The 16,274-nt window shown below is 56.4% G+C and overlaps 1 protein-coding gene across 5 annotated transcripts; it reads left to right on the forward strand.

The window, feature by feature from the left end:
* Positions 1–2,075: 2,075 nt before the first annotated feature.
* On the forward strand, positions 2,076–10,951 carry LOC112543134 (protein HEG homolog 1-like). 5 transcript variants are annotated; one of them, XR_015797402.1, is made up of 12 exons: positions 2,076–2,190; positions 3,220–3,324; positions 4,817–4,942; positions 5,524–5,612; positions 5,932–5,990; positions 6,391–6,557; positions 6,779–6,907; positions 7,029–7,071; positions 8,161–8,320; positions 9,010–9,094; positions 9,458–9,611; positions 9,803–9,938. XR_015797402.1 is itself a non-coding variant. In XM_088147751.1 (12 exons), exons 1-12 carry the CDS (start codon positions 2,115–2,117, stop codon positions 9,935–9,937), a joined length of 1,206 nt encoding a protein of 401 aa, XP_088003877.1. In that variant the 5' UTR covers positions 2,076–2,114; the 3' UTR covers positions 9,938–10,951. The 5 variants fall into 5 exon arrangements, 4 of the variants coding, with proteins under 4 accessions (XP_088003877.1, XP_088003880.1, XP_088003878.1 ...); XM_088147751.1 differs by having other exon boundaries at positions 8,283–8,320; positions 9,803–10,951; XM_088147752.1 differs by lacking the exon at positions 2,076–2,190 and adding an exon at positions 2,419–2,744 and having other exon boundaries at positions 8,283–8,320; positions 9,803–10,950.
* The last annotated feature ends 5,323 nt before the right edge of the window (positions 10,952–16,274 follow it).

The raw sequence follows: 16,274 nt of genomic DNA on the forward strand, positions 1-16,274 counted from the left end.
AGCGGCGTCCCGCTCCCGCTGCTTTCCGGGTGTCCGTCGCAGCTGGCCGGAGTGGCGGAAGTGGCCCGGCCGCGCCAAGCTGCGCCCCGAGAGCCGCCTCCGCGTGGAAGCGCCCTTTTCCCGGGGCCAAGCCGCTGCTTTGGCGCCCCCCCGCCCGCGGCCGCTCTCGAGGGGAGTCGCTGGGCGCCCGCACGCCTTTCGAGGGCTCGACCCAAGCGCCCCTCTGCGTCCTTCCTGGCGGATTCCGGCTCCCATAGTCCGGAGACGCCGTGGCTGGGAATTGATAACCTGCGCTGTGCTGATCTGCGAGCTCTGGTAGCAGAAGTCAAGGAGCAAATGTAAAAAATGGACTAAAACTAAATACAGAGAAGACCAAACGAATGAGAACAGGGTTGACCTGCACTTGGGAAGGCCTCAGAAGATATTCCGACGCTGTGATGGGCCTGTCGAAGATCAGAATCGTGAAGATCAGAATCGTGCAGGCCGTGGTATTCCCTCGTGGAATGGAAAGTTCGACTTTGAAGAAGCAGGAGAGGAAGAGTCACGCGATTGCAATTTGTCCACTCCGCAGCCAACTTCCGACGAGCAGAGCAGAGTCAACGGAGAAGCCGGCAGTAAAATTACAAGCTGCGGTCACGCGATGTCTCGCTTAATGACCACAGCGCTTAGCGATGGAATTTCCAGTCCCAGTTGTGATCATTAAGTGAAGACCAGCTGTAATTGTCCATCTAACCAGGCCAATTCTGTGATAACTATTTGTTGTTTCTGCCTACGTAGCTTGCTCCTCGTCACCCCAGAGTCAACCATTTCCCTTTCAGTGATGGGATTTAGGTTGACTTCCAGGTGGACGTTCCTCATACTTCCCCTGTTCATGCCTCTCACACTGGAAGTGTAGGAGGCCACGCTGTAGAATTGATTTCTGACTGATTACTGTGTAACGCAAATAAAAATTTAAAAAAACATATGCAGGTGTAGAGGAACACACGCTTTATTTTTCTGTGGTTTGGCAGTCAGTGCATAGGTGGTGGGACCCCCCCATCTGTCTCACACGCCGGGGGCCAGGTATGGGTGGCAGGCCACAGGAACAGCTGAGCAGATGACTAAGACAGGGAGGTGGGTCAAGGGAGGGCAGGGCCAGAGGGCGCCTTGGAGAGGAGGACTGAGATCCCCAGCCTTTCGCCCTCTGGGCTCAGCCTCGGCCCCAGACTCCTCAGCTCAGGACACTGCCACGCACCACTCCGTGCCACTGGGGCTTGCTGGTGCTTCCAGGCCTTAGGGTGTGTTGCTGTTCTCACAGATCGTTATCGTAAGCACCCAGAGAGGGCCGGGGTCTTTGTCCACAGTCCCTCATTCGCCAGGTCACAGCACACCTTTTGGCCTTTTCTTCTTGTTGGCACTGAATTACATAAGGATCCTGCAGTGAGAAGGGAAGCCGGTTGTGGCTGAGTCTGCACGCGCTTCCCCGGATTAGTGAAAGACCCGGAGGCTGCCAGTGCACAATGCGCTAACTGGGTTGTATTACTTACAAACTTGGCTGGGTTTTTCCTCCTAATTTCACATAGCTGGTTCTGTGAGTGTGCGAACCCCTCCAATGGTTTAGTTCAGTGCGGAAGGTCAGCACGTGGTGGAACTGGGTTAGTCAGGTTCTCCTTCCCCCAGAGGATCAGAGGCCAGCGAGGGGACAGGGCAGCCACTGGGCCTCTGGGCGCAGTGGCGCGAGGCCATCAGAAGCATGGGGGACCGGAAATCGCCAAGAGCGAAGGGCAAGAGGCACAGCCGGCTCCCCGCTTTAGCGGCTTGGCTGTTTCTGGGCCCTGGGCCCCCCAGATAGAGCCTGCAAAGCACGCTGTGCTTCACTAAGGGGGCAAGCAGCGCTTCCTTTCCTCCTGTCTCCCCAGTCGGGGGCGAGGGGGGGAAGCAAGGGGGGGAAGCAAGGGGGAGGATTGGGCCCTGAGAGAGGTGGACAGGCCAGTGTTCCCCGCCCTCTGCCCCGGCAGCCTGGCTGGGATTGGAGGCCGCCTGGGTTAATGAGTGCCAGGGCGGTGGGGGTGGTCAAGGAGCCGCCGCCCCCTCCCTCCCGCCCCCTGCTTGCGCGGAGTCCCTCGGCTGCAGAAATGTGGGGGGGCATCTGCTTGGGCCTGGCCGCCTTCCTGCAGGTGGAGCTGGGGGTCGGCTGCGGGCGCCGGGCAGGTGAGTGGCGCTGGCGCGGTGCCCCGTCTGGAGACCGCCTCCCGGCCCGAGCGGACCGCCTGCGCTCTCGAGCCAAGGAAGCGGCCAGACCCGTCCGCGAGGTCCGCCGCTTGGCTCCTCCGCGGGGGCGCTGCTTGCGCCCTGGCTCGGGTTTCGGAGCTGCTCCCGCAGACTGGGCTCCCCGCAGGAGAGGGTGGGAGGACGGGCGAGCGGCCGCTGCTTCTCGCTGCCTCATCGGGCGCCTTTGAGGTCCTTCCGACGGCGGGCGGGCGCCCGGCCGGCCCGGAGGCCTGGTGGGATCAGCGGCGGCCCCTCCCCATTCCCCGGGGCGGCTGGGGCGAGGGAGCAAGTTCGGGACTCGGGGTGAGCCAGGCAGGGCTAATCCAGGCGGTGGCGGCGTTGCGGGCGCCTCTGAACGCGCGAGGACGAAGCGTCAGACTCCACTGGAAGTTTTCGGGACCCTCTTTGACCCCTCCGTGAAGGTGCCCCAACTCAGGCGGTTCGAAGAGGGCTGGGCTAGGCGGGGCTTTGGCTAGAACGGCCACGCGACCGATGTAAGTTGTAATACGGAGTAGTTCTTGATTCGAATTAGACCGACCTGTACTCCCCGCGTGGTTCAGCGCCTGGGTCTCAGCGGAACGGCCTGCTCCCAGGAACATCTGCCCGCCCGCGCTCTCTTCGGGGACTGCCCTTGGCAGCGAAGGGCTGCCTTGCCTCGCTCTCCCTCCTCGACTCGGACAGTCTGTAGATCTCGATTGTCCCCTCCAGCCTGGGGGCAGGGCTGTGCAGGCAGTTCTCCTGCCCCATGAGCGTCCTCTGTGGTTTAGAGGCCTGGCTTCTTAGGGATCTATCGTGATCTGTGATTTTTAGTAATGTTACTTGTATTTGATCAGTGTTGCTATTACTGTTGTCTCTTCTGACCTGAACGATGGATCTGAGGAGTTGTGCACCCCTCAGAGTCAGTCACTGGAGCAGCTTCTCAGCCCTGTAAGTAAAGAAATAAGCAGACGACCCCTTTTCCTATTCCAGAACCCAACACAGTCAGCCGGTCAGCAGAACTGGACCGCCCCATCACCTGGGCCGGGCGCCTCCCCCTCGCGATGCTCAACGGGACCAGCGCCACAGCAGAGCTGGGTAGGCTGGGAGCGTGGGCTTCCCGGGGCTGCCCTGAGTGAGTGTCGCAGCAGAAGCCTTGGTGGTGAGGTAGCCCAGTCAGTGAGCATGCCAGGGAGGTCACCTGGGCCGGCGGGGGGGGGGGAGGGTCTCATACTCCCCCTCCCTAACTGCCCTGTTCCCCTTGACGTTCATTTCAGGGGTGGTTGGTTGGGGCCTGCGTTGGATTCACCCCCCTTCTATTTATTTATCAAATTTCTATAGCTGCTCATCTCACAAATGTGACCCTGGGCGGTGCGTGGTCAAAGATGCCACACTGGATTGCTGGGAGAGGTTGGAACCAAAGGAGGTTGAGCTGGAAATCTCCCACAGTCTTGTTACCATCAGGCAGTCGAGGGGTCGAGAGGCCAGCTGCAGCTGTCCGTGTGCAGGAAACCCTAAGGGGGAAAGGGTTAGGGTTGGGGTGGCTTCTGATCAAGCAAATGGCATTCTGGAGCCCCTCCAGAAAGAGAAGCTGGCTGCTACTGTACGGGACCGTTCCAGAATCCAGGCCTCTTTGCTTACTCCCTCGCCTAGGAGAAAAAAGATCAAAAGTCTGGGGGTCTGGGGAAGGGTACCGCCTGCTCTGCCTTGGCCACATCCCCCCCCCCCAAAAAAACAACTTGGCTGCTTGTGCAGCAGGAACATCCCTAACCGTTTTTTCATTTGTTCTCATGGTCGTGCTCCGGCGGCTGTTCTTAGGAATTGTTGCCATCTTTTTGACCCCCATTATGATACTTTAAAAAAAAAAATAGACAAGCCACACTGAAGTATTTGCAGAACCCCCTTTTCCAAAAAAACAGCAGCACTTGCACCTTTCTGAAATTTGGCTGGGACTGGATCTTCACCCCCTCGGCGCGTTACGCGATGCGTTGTCTGAGGAGAGTCTTCAGAACACCCCTGGCACAATGGACAAGGCAGCCTTCCCACAACCATCTGGAACCCTTTGCGGGTTTGGTCCCCAAATGGGGAAAATGTGCCCCCAAACTGTCAGTTCAGCTTGTCAAGTAACAAGGCTGTTCGTAGCAGCTCTGCGCTCCAGCCCCTTTGGGGGTGTCTTGTGAATCCACCTGGGGCAAATGCCTTGACTGGGGCACATCCCAGCCACTGCTGCCATGGACAACCCTCCCCTCCCCCTCCCCCTCCCCCTCCTTGGGACGTCTTGGGGTCCCCACTGGCCACATGGGCTAAAATCGGATGGCCCCAATTTAGGTGGGGAATGAATGAAAGCTGTGGTAGGTGCTCTAACAGGCCCACTTCCCCAACCCCAAAGCCCCCTGGTGTGATGCGACCCTGTCCTCCTGTTGCTGCAGCCTCCGCAGAGGGTTGCTCACCCCAAAGCCCTTGGCCCCTGTTACCCGCAGGTCCCGCCCCATCCCCAGAGCCCTTCGGACACCTTCCTTTCCTCCTGAGCTGCCCTTGCAAGGACTGAGGCCAGCATGGACTCTGCTCACCGGGGCACCCTTCCTTGCAGAGCCCCTGGCCTGTCGTGGGGAGGAGGACTGTCCGCCCTGGAGCTCGTGTGAGGACCGCGTGGGGCGCCGAGTTTGCTGCTGTGGGCTGGGCTACCATCTTCACCCTCTGCTGGGCTGTGTGCCAGGTGAGGGGGCAGCACCTTTCTTGGGATCAAAAGGAAGCGGGCGGGGCGGATCATTCCACAGCTCCCTACCAGGAGGACCTGAAGCCAGGAAAGCGTCAGACAAGCTCTTCTTGGCGCCATGGAACGAGACCCGCCTGCCATCCTCGGGGCAGCTGCTGAGCTTGACCAAGCCTGTTCCTGGAAGGGTTTATTTTTAAACTGCCCCAGCCTGCCTCCTGGCTGGCAGCAAGATGAAGACTAGACGTGGGTTCCTGCGGGCAAATGCCAAGGCCTGAAACCCTGTCCTTCACAGCCGCTGCCCAGCGTTGCTGGCACCCCTTTGTTTAGCCCCTCAGCTTCAGCAAAATGGCCTGGCTGAAGGGGGAGGGGAGGGGGTTTGGCACAGCTGCTTTCCCCAGCCTTCCCCTCCTTCAGCACGCAGAGCAGTCTGGCCCTCCCAGGTGATGCAACGCCACCCCCCAGCCATAAAGCCCTTGCAGTGGGCCCCCTCGCACGTCCAGGGTGCTGAGCAAAGGAGTGGGTGGGGGAGGGGTCTGGCTGCCTCCCCCAGCCCTGGCCTAGCCCCGACTGTCCTCTTGCAGCCAAGGTCTTCCCTGCCCAGCTGCAGTTCTGCAACCTGGACGTCACGGAGGAGTCCTCCCTGCTGGTCACCCGCCAGCTCCAGCACTTGGTAAGGGCCCCTCACCCAAAGGACTGGGGGCCACGAGCCCAATAGCCCTGTTGGGCCAAGGCTGAGGCAGGCTGCTTGGCCGCTGCCGCGTTCCTCGCAGCTGCAGGGGGGGCCTGGGCTGCTGGGCCGGGGGGACAGTCCTCCTCTGCCTGCAAGCAGCCAAGCCCCCTTGCTGGCCGCTGGCCAGGCCAGGGGCCGGGAAAGGAAGGCGGCGTCCGGCTGTGCGGGGAGGCCCACGCGGGAGCAGCAGGGCCCTGCCACTTCTCTCCTTCCCGTGGCTGTGGGTGTTTTTCTCCCTCTCCCTCTCTCTCTGCCCTAGTTCCAGCACATCTTGGGGCATTTGGAGGGCTACCTGGACTCCCCCGTTCGAGAGCTGAAGTGAGTGTGTGGAGGGAGGGGGTGCCTGAGTTTGTGGACACACCCCACAGACTCCTAGAATGGAAGGGATCTTGGTGATCACTAGCCCACCTCCCTCCGGCCCCCTGACCAATGGCCATCCGGCCTCTGCTTAACCCTTTCCTGAGGCTGTTTGTTCCCCAGGTGAAAATCTCTCCCCATGAAGAATTTTTCCCCAAAGTCCCACCAAACTCTTCTCCCTTGTGATTGAACCCATCCCTCTATCTCTTATGAGGAGGAAAATGGAGTCGGGGTCCCTCAGCAAGCCCCCAAAATGTCTTGGAGGAAAGGTGGCAGTGCTTCTGAACAAATAAGGGGATGGTGGAGGGGGGAAGGGCTTGGCACCCCTCTCACCAGCTGACCCAGGCCTCTGGCTCCACAGCTGGTCCGGTGGAGAGGCGACCATCTTGCACCACTTTTCTGCTTGGGTGCCAGTCACAGGCCCCGAGGTAGATGCAGCTGTGGATGCCTTCTGGGCACGATGCCATGACAGCAACCTGCCTGGGGCTCCAGCCTGTGACCTCCTGCGCCATGTGGGCACCTACCAGGGTAAGCGGAAGCTGGCAGCAGCCTGACCTCGGGAGCTCAGGCATTGGCCCAGCCCTCGTCTGGCAAGCTGAGAGGAATGGAGGGGCCGGAGAGGGCAGCCCAAATGGCAAACGGCCCTCCCTGAGGTTTCCGAAAGTCAGGGCCTCTTGGTGGGCAGCCCCACCCACTGCCAGGAGGGCAGTCGGTGAACCAGAGTCCTTCTGGCTCCGTTTCGCCCGCAGGCTTGAACCTCTGCCAGCTGGATGTCTGTGACCACCTCTCCACCACCTGTTCCTTCCGGGACGGCTTGGTCCACTGCACCTGCCGTCACGGCTTCTTCCAGGCGCATGCCATGGACCGCACGTGCACAGGTGGGCTCCCTTGAGCTCTTCAGCAGCAGAGGGCTGGCCCTGGGTGGTCCCTGTTCCCCTGCAGTGGGAGCACCCCTTTTCCGCCAAGGGTCTCAGAGGCGCTCGCTCTCTCCCCATCCAGCTTGTGAGAGTGGATTTTGGCTGCAGAATGGCACTTGCATTGGGTGAGTTTCATTTTTGCTGGGCAGAATCAGGTCCCGGATTCTGGTTCGGGTTTGGGTGCTGTTCAAACCCAGGGTGCTGGTTTAATTCAAGCTACCCTGGATAAAAGGAGCACATTGTGGGGACATGGCTGAGTGGGGGTGAAAGCAGCAGCAGCAGCAGCCCAGGAGGGTGCATTTGAGCCAGGGGCTCAAGGCCACACGGTGGCAGCGGTGCCTCCGCCCGGGGCATGGCGCTCGGGTGAAGCTGAGCGTGTCAGCAGAGGCCTGGGACAGCGGACTGGCGGCTGCTGACGCTTCTGTTTTCCCCAGGTGTAGTGGCGGCGGCTACCGCCAGGTGCTCCCCCACCCAGACCTGTCTCGAGGACGTGCCTCCTTCCCTGCTGCTCGGCAGCCAGTGGGCCGCTCCACGGTGGGAGGGGGTGCTGGGCCGATCCTGCCTGCTGGGCGGGATGCAGCTGTTTTTCCCTGCCGAAGCACCAGAGGCCTCGCTCGCAGGACGAGTGGCGTCTCTGTGCCTGGCCAGCCCAGACAGGACCTCTGACGGGCCTGGATCTGCCTGCGTCTCCCTCTGCCCTCGGAGGAAGAGACCGGTTCAGAGAGCTCGTCCCTGCGGTGCCAGCCTCCCTCATGCCCTCTGGGGATGCTAGAAGGAAAAGCCCAACTTTTTCAGTGCGGGGCGCCATGGACACGTGCAGCAGCAGAAATCCCCTCTCCAGCAAACTCCCTGCCCACGAAATCAGCCTGAGGAGGGAAGCTCCCAACTGGGAATCCTGAGCTGGGCCAGGAGGGAGGGCAAGACCCCCCAAAAAAGCATCTAATGTGCCTTGTGCCCAGGCCATGATGCTGCGCCTGTGCAGCATTGTCCTCACAGAAAGGCTACCTTTGCCACAGCCTGAGCTCCTGTGCCCTTTTGCGCCCCCTGCAAAGGGCCTGGCGCTCTTCTGCCCGGCCTCTGCTGATGGTGCTCCTGGGTGGGCGGAGGGCATCTCACGTGGCTGCGCTGGCCTTTGTCCTCCCTGCTGTGGAGGAGAGGGGCCAGGAAGGACCGCTAGCAGCCTAGTGGCTGGCTGCTGTTTCTGCTTCTCCGAGGTCTCCTTGCTGGCTCTCCTTCCTTGCGATGGCTTGCGCCCTTCCAGTCCGGTCCTCCTGCTCAGGCCAGGCGCCAGCGGACAGGCTTGACCTGCCTTCCCACCCTCTTCCTTCCCTTCCAGGTGTCCATTTGGGTTCGGTGGTGCTGGATGCCAGGAGCGTAAGTACCCCTCCGCCCTTTCCTCACCCCAGCGGCTGATCCAGCGGAAGTGGTGGGACAAGGGACTAGCGGGAGGAAAGCCCCCGGGGGACAGTCTCCTGGAATTGAGAGGCAGATGGCTGAAAGCACACCAGGGCAACCTTGCTGAACGTCGTGCAAGAGAACCTGGGGAACTCATGGCCACAACTGGTTTGATTAGGAATGGGGGGGGCGCTTCCTCAGTTTGGGCCGGACTCTCCCCATTTGGCCCAGATCCTCGGCCCGGCCCTGTCTCCGATTCGGTTGAGGCTGGACCATGTGCCCTGCAAGGTGGGGGCCCACTCACTGGGAAGTGAGACCCTCCCCTTTGAGGAATGCATGAGTGTAGAGGTCCAGGGATGGCCTGGATAAGACCCTGGTGAAAGAAGCACATTGTGGGAACAGAGCTGAGTGGGGGTGAAAGCACTGTCCACTCCCCCTAGAGGTTTCAGTCCTCTGAGCAATGCAGGGGACTGGCCCCGTGGGGCCCCTCTGGCAAGAATCCAGTTTCCCCCAAGGGCCCCCAGGGGCCAATCGGGCTGCTGACAGTTCCTCCTTGCAGTGCCACCAGCAGGCAGGCCTGGAAGACCACTGTGTCCGGGGCTGAGCGGGGAGAACCCCCGGGTTTGAGTCGAGGGCCTCAGGGCTGACCTTTGGCACCCTCCCCCCAGCTTTCCTTCTGGCCCTGGTGGTTGCCTCCTGCTTTGCCGGCCTCCTGCTGTTGCTGTTGCTGCTGCTGGGGCTGCTGGTCTCAGGGTAAGACAAAGGGGCGGGGGCTCCCCTGGGGGCTTTGGCTGCTTTTAAGTGGCTGGCTGGGGCAGAAGTTGCCCGAATGCTGCTTCTTGGTCCAGCTGACCTGCCCATTCTGCTGGGGGGGTGGCTTGGTCATTGCAGCCTCCTGACCCCTTCTCAGAGAAGACACCCTTTGGTTGTGCAGAGAGCCAAAGCTTGAATTGTGATCCCATCCGCCCCCCAGAGGCTACAGGGCCAGCCTCATACCACCAAGTGCCCACTTCTGTTGAACATGGGGAGTGCCTGGGGAGAGCCTGGCAGTGAGCTGGAGCTTGGGCAGGGGCTCTCTCCTAGGCTGCCCTCCCTCAGTGGCATCTCTCTCCACAGAAGAGCTGCCCCCGCCCAGGACCCCCCTGTGGCCCTACCGCTTTCCCTCCACTCAGTGGCCTTGAGTCTCCCTCGGGCGCAACTACCGTGGTCCGTGCTGGAGTCAGAGGAAGCCTCCCTGGGGAGCCGGGCCCATTTGGCTCTTGAGGACCCAGTGAGTGTTGGGTGGGGGAGGACTGCTGCAGCCTGGGGCCCTTCAGATGCGAGTCCTCCCTTCAGCTTGGAAGGAGGGGCTGAAGGAGGCTGAAGAGGGGTTTTGGTCTCAGCTTCCCTATGATGGACCCCATCCGTGCCTGTTGATTTCAGGCCGAGAGGCATCACCTGTTTCCCTTCTGTGCCTTGCAGGACAGGGAGGGGCAGCATGCAGCAGGAGCCCCCAGGATGAAGACATTTCTGGGGTCACAGTGTCCACCTCCCTCTGCCCCACTGGCAGTAGGGGGCTGCAGCAACCTCATCTTCACTGGTGACACAGGAGAGTAGGCAGAACGGAACTACTTCTGAAGAGCTAGAAGGATCCCCCCAGATAGAATTTCCTTTTGCCCAGAGAGTCCCTGGTAGAAAGCTGCCGGCTCTCCCACCGAAGTAGCAGAGAGAAAGGAGGGCCTAGAAGAACTAGGCCTTCTTCAGGGAAGTAAAAGCGGGTCACCAGCCTCATCTTTCCAGATATAGCTGCTGGGTGGGAATCCTGGCAGGTGTGGACCCAGTCCATCTGGGGAGCCAGGCTGGGAAGGACAATGGCTGCGCTCCATCTCCAGGCCTACGGGAGAATGTCATCGGAGCTGGGTGAGCTCGTTCTCAGAGGCAACCAAGACATTTTGAGCCCAAGATTGGAACTATCAAATGTTGCCTTTTCTTCCTCTGAGTCATGGATGTCAAGACTATTGCTAAATAAAAAATAATTCCATTTCTTTAAAAGGTCTCCCTGTTGAATAACCTGAGACATGCTGTCCTTCAAGGCCTTCAGTCACTCATGGGCAGGAAATTTACCTGGTATGTTGTTCTGCTCCAAAGAGATGGTTGTCTGAGGAGGTGTGGGATTGTCTGCCATACCTGTTCCTCCTTGGCCAGCCTTCACTGGAAAGGCAGGAAGGAGAGCCCAGCACCTTTTCTACAGGAAGGTTGCAGATATGCAACCAGGAGATGAAATGAGTGATGGGAAGTTGAGGACATCTGCAACTAAGATTCCAGAGACCCTGAAAGCTGGGAAGGTATCCGCTCATAGTCCTTCCTGTGACTGCTCTGGTGGCCCAAGTTATGGTGCCTACACAAAGCAAGTTCACCAGGTGCCACCTCTGCTGCATGTCCCTGGAGGACATCTGCTCCAGTCCTGCGAGGTGGACGGAGCAATCAGCATGCAAATGTCTCCTCTGCTTTAGAACGGTCCATTTGCTCTGCTGAAACATCTTGTTTTTAATGGCTGGAATTTGGTGGAGTCATTCTTGGGTGAAAAGCCAGGAGCAGAAATAAAAATACGAATTTTAACCAGGTCTTCAACTTGGTTCACATTCTCAGTCTTTTGAATGCGTGGATTCCTACACCATCAGACTGAGGTGGGGGCGCCTTTTGTCCTGTTTTGGGTGTTAAGTCCAGAAACTCTAAGAGTCCCACCGAGGTCTTGAGTGCTGAACATCTTCCTGCTTTTCCTCTGTCACCAGTTGAGGCTGGGGGAGAGTCCAGGTTTTGCACAATAAATGCTTTATTAGCTGACTTCGTAAGTGGGGACATGAAAAAGTGATAAAACATTTTAATGTGGAAACAATTTCAACATGTTGATTAATTTTATTGATGCCACTTTCAACATCTCTCCAGGTGGGAATCCACCTCGGCTATAAAAGTTTCAGATAATGCCCACTGGAAGAGCAAAGGTGACCTTAGAGAAATCCTTGTTAGTTACTCATTGAACCTCCTCAAACAGAGACAAAAGCAACTTTTGTGCCTTCAACAATAAAACCATTGAGGCTTTTTATATTCCTGGAATTAATCATCCTAACAGTGGCAGCTCTATAAATGCTGGTCTGTTGTTTTTAAACTGAAGCATTTAGGGCTTTTTAAAAGATTTTTTTATCCCGCCTTTATTATTTTTATAAATAAGGTGACGAACATACCCAATACTCCTTCCTCCTCCTATTTTCCCCACAACAACCACCCTTTTGTGTTTTTATGAATGTTCAGCCAATGCAGGGGTCCCATAACATTCCCATAACACGTAGGAGCTTTTGCTGCCTTCTGTATTAAAATAATGTTTGCATTTGAACTTGCATCATTTATTTTGTGCAGCAAGTGATGGTGTGGAAACCAATTTTCCCCATAAAACTGAACTCAACTCCTGGTGTCTTCACGGACACGCACACACCCTGGTTGTATTTTTCCTGGGAACAAGATAGTTTGCTATTGCCACCTCCTGGCATACTGTTTTGACTTCCCTGTCTAGCTCACAGCCTGGGGGTGGGGTGGGGGTCCCTTCCATCCCAAGTATTGGCCAGGTCAGATCCTGCTTAGCTTCCAAGGTTGGCTGAGGGCTGCCATGTGCTGCGACTGCCCGCATGTGGGTCAAGTGGGAGCGCTGCTTTTTTAACTGGAAACTGCGGATAGGAATTGCTTTGCAGCAAAGAGACCCCTGGGCGCCCCAGTCTTCCGGCTTGGCCACTTACAGCGTAAGAAAGCGCAGGGGCTGATGGCTTTGTTTTCGGAGTTGGGGCAGTGGGGCCTGTATTTCTCTTTCCCCAAAGGCAACTTCTGAACTGGAACAGGTGATGCTTGTCGCTAAGAAATGCATTCACCCCGCAACCTCCCACCCAGAGGCTGAACCTGACTGGCAGATGCTGTGACTCCCGTCATTTTGGGTGCTCTTGCCACTTCCGTATGCTCTAAGGAAAACATTCTGGGGAACTCGAAATTCGATGAACCTTTGCAGCATCTCAATAAAGGGGATCTTTGTTCTATGTGGGATTGACAGAATTTAGGACAACCAGATCTGGGTGGCAAAAATCCAGACCACCACTGGATGGCAGCATGGGGCTCTCCGGACTTGCTGACTTCCTGGGCTGGTTGGGAGCATGAGGAAGTTATCAATGAACTGCAGTAAGGAAGTCTGGATAAATACTAGCCTCTCTTCATAAATCTCCTGCTTTCCAGCCCCTGGGTTTATCTCTAATTTTGAAGTATAAATGTCGTCTTACGGCTAATTAGGAGCTATTTTTCTACTGGGCCACTGAGCGTAGACTCCATTCAACCCAGCAAAGCTGCTCTAACCCAAGTATCACCTACCAGAAAGCAAGAAAACCCCATTTTCTTTCATTCACAACGAGGACAGTGCCCACCTGGCACTGCAGATAAGCCCCTCGGGTCGGGAGCTGTCAGCCAGCTCCTGAGGACCAGACACGGGCGGGCAGCAGCGTCACTGCTGGCGGTGTGGCTGGATCAAGGCAGAGGAAGATGCTCACGTGCCCAGAGGTGAAATAAAAGTTCCAGACTGAACACTGACGAGACATGCCGGGAATGTCTACTGTGGTCAAGGAGGTCAGAGGAAATGGCGTCGCCACCCTCACAAGCAAACAGCGCTAAAGTCACGCTTGGATACCACCTCGAAAGGACAGGATGGCTGCAAAGTCCAGTGATCGCAATCAGTGCTCTAACCACGGAGGCAGAGGAGGTTAATACTGCACATGTCTAGGCTGGTGGCAACACCATTTCTATACAGCAGGCGCGCACACTCATCCTAGGAGATTGGAATATTAAAGCTGAAAGGTATCTGGAATAAGGCGAAAACGTGGCCTTGGCGCATGAAATGAGCCAGGGGACAGTCTGTTGGAGTGCGGCTGGGATAGATCCACGTTTACAGCAAAGACCTCTTCCTGACCACCTCTGCACGCGGACGGGGCCAGACAGACAGCACGAACATCCGATTGTATCCTCTGCCAGCCAAAATGAGCTGCTCTGTTCAGTCAGCAAACAGAAGGCCTGGTGCTGGCTTGCCTCAGATCATGAACAACTTACCAAATTGCAATTTAAATTAAAGCAAACAAAATAATCAAGCCAACAAGAAGCCGTATCAGCAGGATTGCATATGAGCATGCCGTGAAGGAAAGGAACAAATGTAATGGGCTGCCTCTGATAAACAGGGTGTCCAAAGAACTCTGGACTGAGATGTGCGATATCTTTAAGGATGAAGCAATTAAAAGCATTCCACATTGTAAAACTCAGATGAAGGCAAAAGGCTGATCTGGTGATACATTAAAAATAACCGAGGAAAGGTTAAAAAGTGAAAGGCAACTGTGACAGAGGAAGATTTACCCAACCCTCTAAAGAGACAGGGTGAAGAAACCGAGGTCAACATTTATTTCAGAAAACTACTGAAGGAAATGTTTATGGTAAGACGGGCACAACAAAGGACAAAGAAGGCAAAGATCTACTGAGAAAGAAGATACAAAAAAGGGAAGGCAGAAGATTATACAAAAAAAATCTGTAAAAAATAAGTACAAAGGGTTGATCACTGAACTGTAGCCTGACGTTCTGGACAGTGAAGTCAAATGAGCCCTTGGAAATATTTTATTTATTTATTTATTTATTTAATTTATATAGCTGCCCATTTCACTTGCATGTGACTCTGGGTGCATTCACAATTAAAACAAAACTAAACAATCAGTATAATGTATCCATTAAACAGTTACAATTAAAAACTATACAGGTAGTCCTCAACTTATGACGGCAATATGGATTGGAATTTCCATCGCTAAGTGATGCAGATGTAAAGCATGACTGCATCGCTTAGCAATGGCGATTGGCTATCACTTAGCGACGGCAGCCTCGGTTGCCGTTGTCAACTGAATCCCAGAGTCATTAAGTGAGGCAATTTCCTGCCATTTTCCCACAACCAAGATCAGTGGGGAAGGTGGCAGGAAGTTGTAAGTCCCATGTCTGCAGGCTGGTAACTGGCTGTTGCCGGGTGGGGAAAGGTGCGTGAAGGTGCACAATAGGCGCTGCATGAGTCAGGGAGGGTGCATGGGGGGGGTGCAGGTCAGAGAGTGTGCATGGGGGTGCGCAAGTGGCTGGCGCTGCGCAAGCACAGAGGGGCTGGGAGAGGGTGCACAGATGGGGGAACTTACCCCAGCAACTCGCGATCTTCCCTGCTGGTTCCCCTTTGACTTTCTGGGGAAGTCAGCATGGAAGGTTGCAAATGGCAATCATGTGACTGCAGGGTGCTTAGCAAGTGGTCATAAGTGCTAGGACGGACACAGATTTAAAGACCAGTTGTCTCTTTTTTCAACACTGTGGTGACCTCAAACGGCCACTGAATGAATGGTCGTAAGTTGAGGACTGCCTGTAATAAGAAAAGACAGGGAAGAATGCAATCACACTTATACCAGTCATTTAACAGGCTCCATGCTTCTGTGGGATCCCCAGGCCCAATGACAAAACCAAGTTTTGAGGGCCTTCTGGAAGGCCAACAGGGTTGGGGCCAACCTCACCTCAGGGGAATGATGTCCCAAAGGGCAGGTGCCATGGCAGAAAAGGCTCTCCTCCTGGGCCCTGCAAAATGAAGCTCCTTGGCTGATGGGACCCACAGCATGCCTCTCCTGCCAGACCTGACTGGATGGGTGGGTGCAACTGGGGCAAGGTGGTCCCTCAAATAACCTGGCCCCATGCCATGTAGGGCTTTAAAGGTCATCACCAGCACCTTGAATTGGACCTGGAAGCTCACGGAGCAGAGGGGTAACATGTGCCATTCTTGGGGCACACATAACTGTCTGTGTCGCCATATTTTGCACCAGCTGAAGCTTCTGGATACTCTTCAAGGGCAGCTTCATGTAGACCATGTTACAGTAGTCCATTTGGGAGGTGACTAGGGCATGAGTGACTGAGAGTAGAGCTTCCCAATCCAAGCAAGGACATAACTGGCGTACAACACAAAGCCGTGCAAAGGCCCTCCTGGCCATGACTGCCACCTGCTCTTCGAGCAGGAGTCGTGAGTCCAGAAGGACCCCCAGATTGCGCACTGGGTCTCTTTGGGGTAGTGCACCCCCATCCAGCACCAAAGATAGGAAATCCTTGGGTACAGAAGGTCCCAAAACCCACAGCCACTCCGTCTTACCAGGGTTCAGCTGAAGCCTGTTGTTCCCCATCCGGACCCCACAGCCTCCAGGCACCAAGGAAGGACATCAACAGCATCACTTAGCTCACCAGGGGCGAAGAGGTATAGCTGGGCATCATCAGCATCCTGATGGTACCTCACCCCATGGTGACGGATGATCTCGCCCACCAGCTTCCTGTAGAGGTTGAACAGGAGCGGACTGCAACGGTATGCGGGAATGATCTTGGGGGATTGGGCAACAAGACGCAGCCAAGGCAGTGGTCAGATAAAGGGCGGCTGAGCCCGCAGCAGGAATGTGGGCAGGGCGAGAGGCTCAGAAGAGGCCCTCCCTAGTTTCTTGGGCTGTAAAGGGGACGGGGGAGAGAAGTACTTTCAGACTTGCAAGACTCTGTTAATGTAACGTTACAATAAAGTAGAAGGAGTCCATCTGGTCATGTTTCCTTTCTGGTGTACCTAGCGAGGCTGACACCTCACGGAGAGAGCACCAAGCCCTGCGGTATCCCACACAGCAGGGGCCAAGAGCTGGACCTCTCGCTCCCAGTCAATACCAACTGGAACCGGCCTCAGAGAAAGGAAGTGAACCAGCACAACACCATGACGCCCACTGCCCCAAAGCTGATCCAGAAGGATACCATGGTCGATGGCACTGAAGGCCGCTGAGCGTCAAGAAGAGCAAGGATGGACGCACTGCCCCTGTCCTGCTCCTGCCAGAGACCATCCAAAAGG

The sequence above is a fragment of the Python bivittatus genome, unplaced genomic scaffold, assembly GCF_059951505.1.
Source record: "Python bivittatus isolate LINGU-HERP-01145 unplaced genomic scaffold, Pbiv_v1 ctg000600_np1212, whole genome shotgun sequence".
NCBI classification, from domain to species: Eukaryota; Metazoa; Chordata; class Lepidosauria; order Squamata; family Pythonidae; genus Python; species Python bivittatus.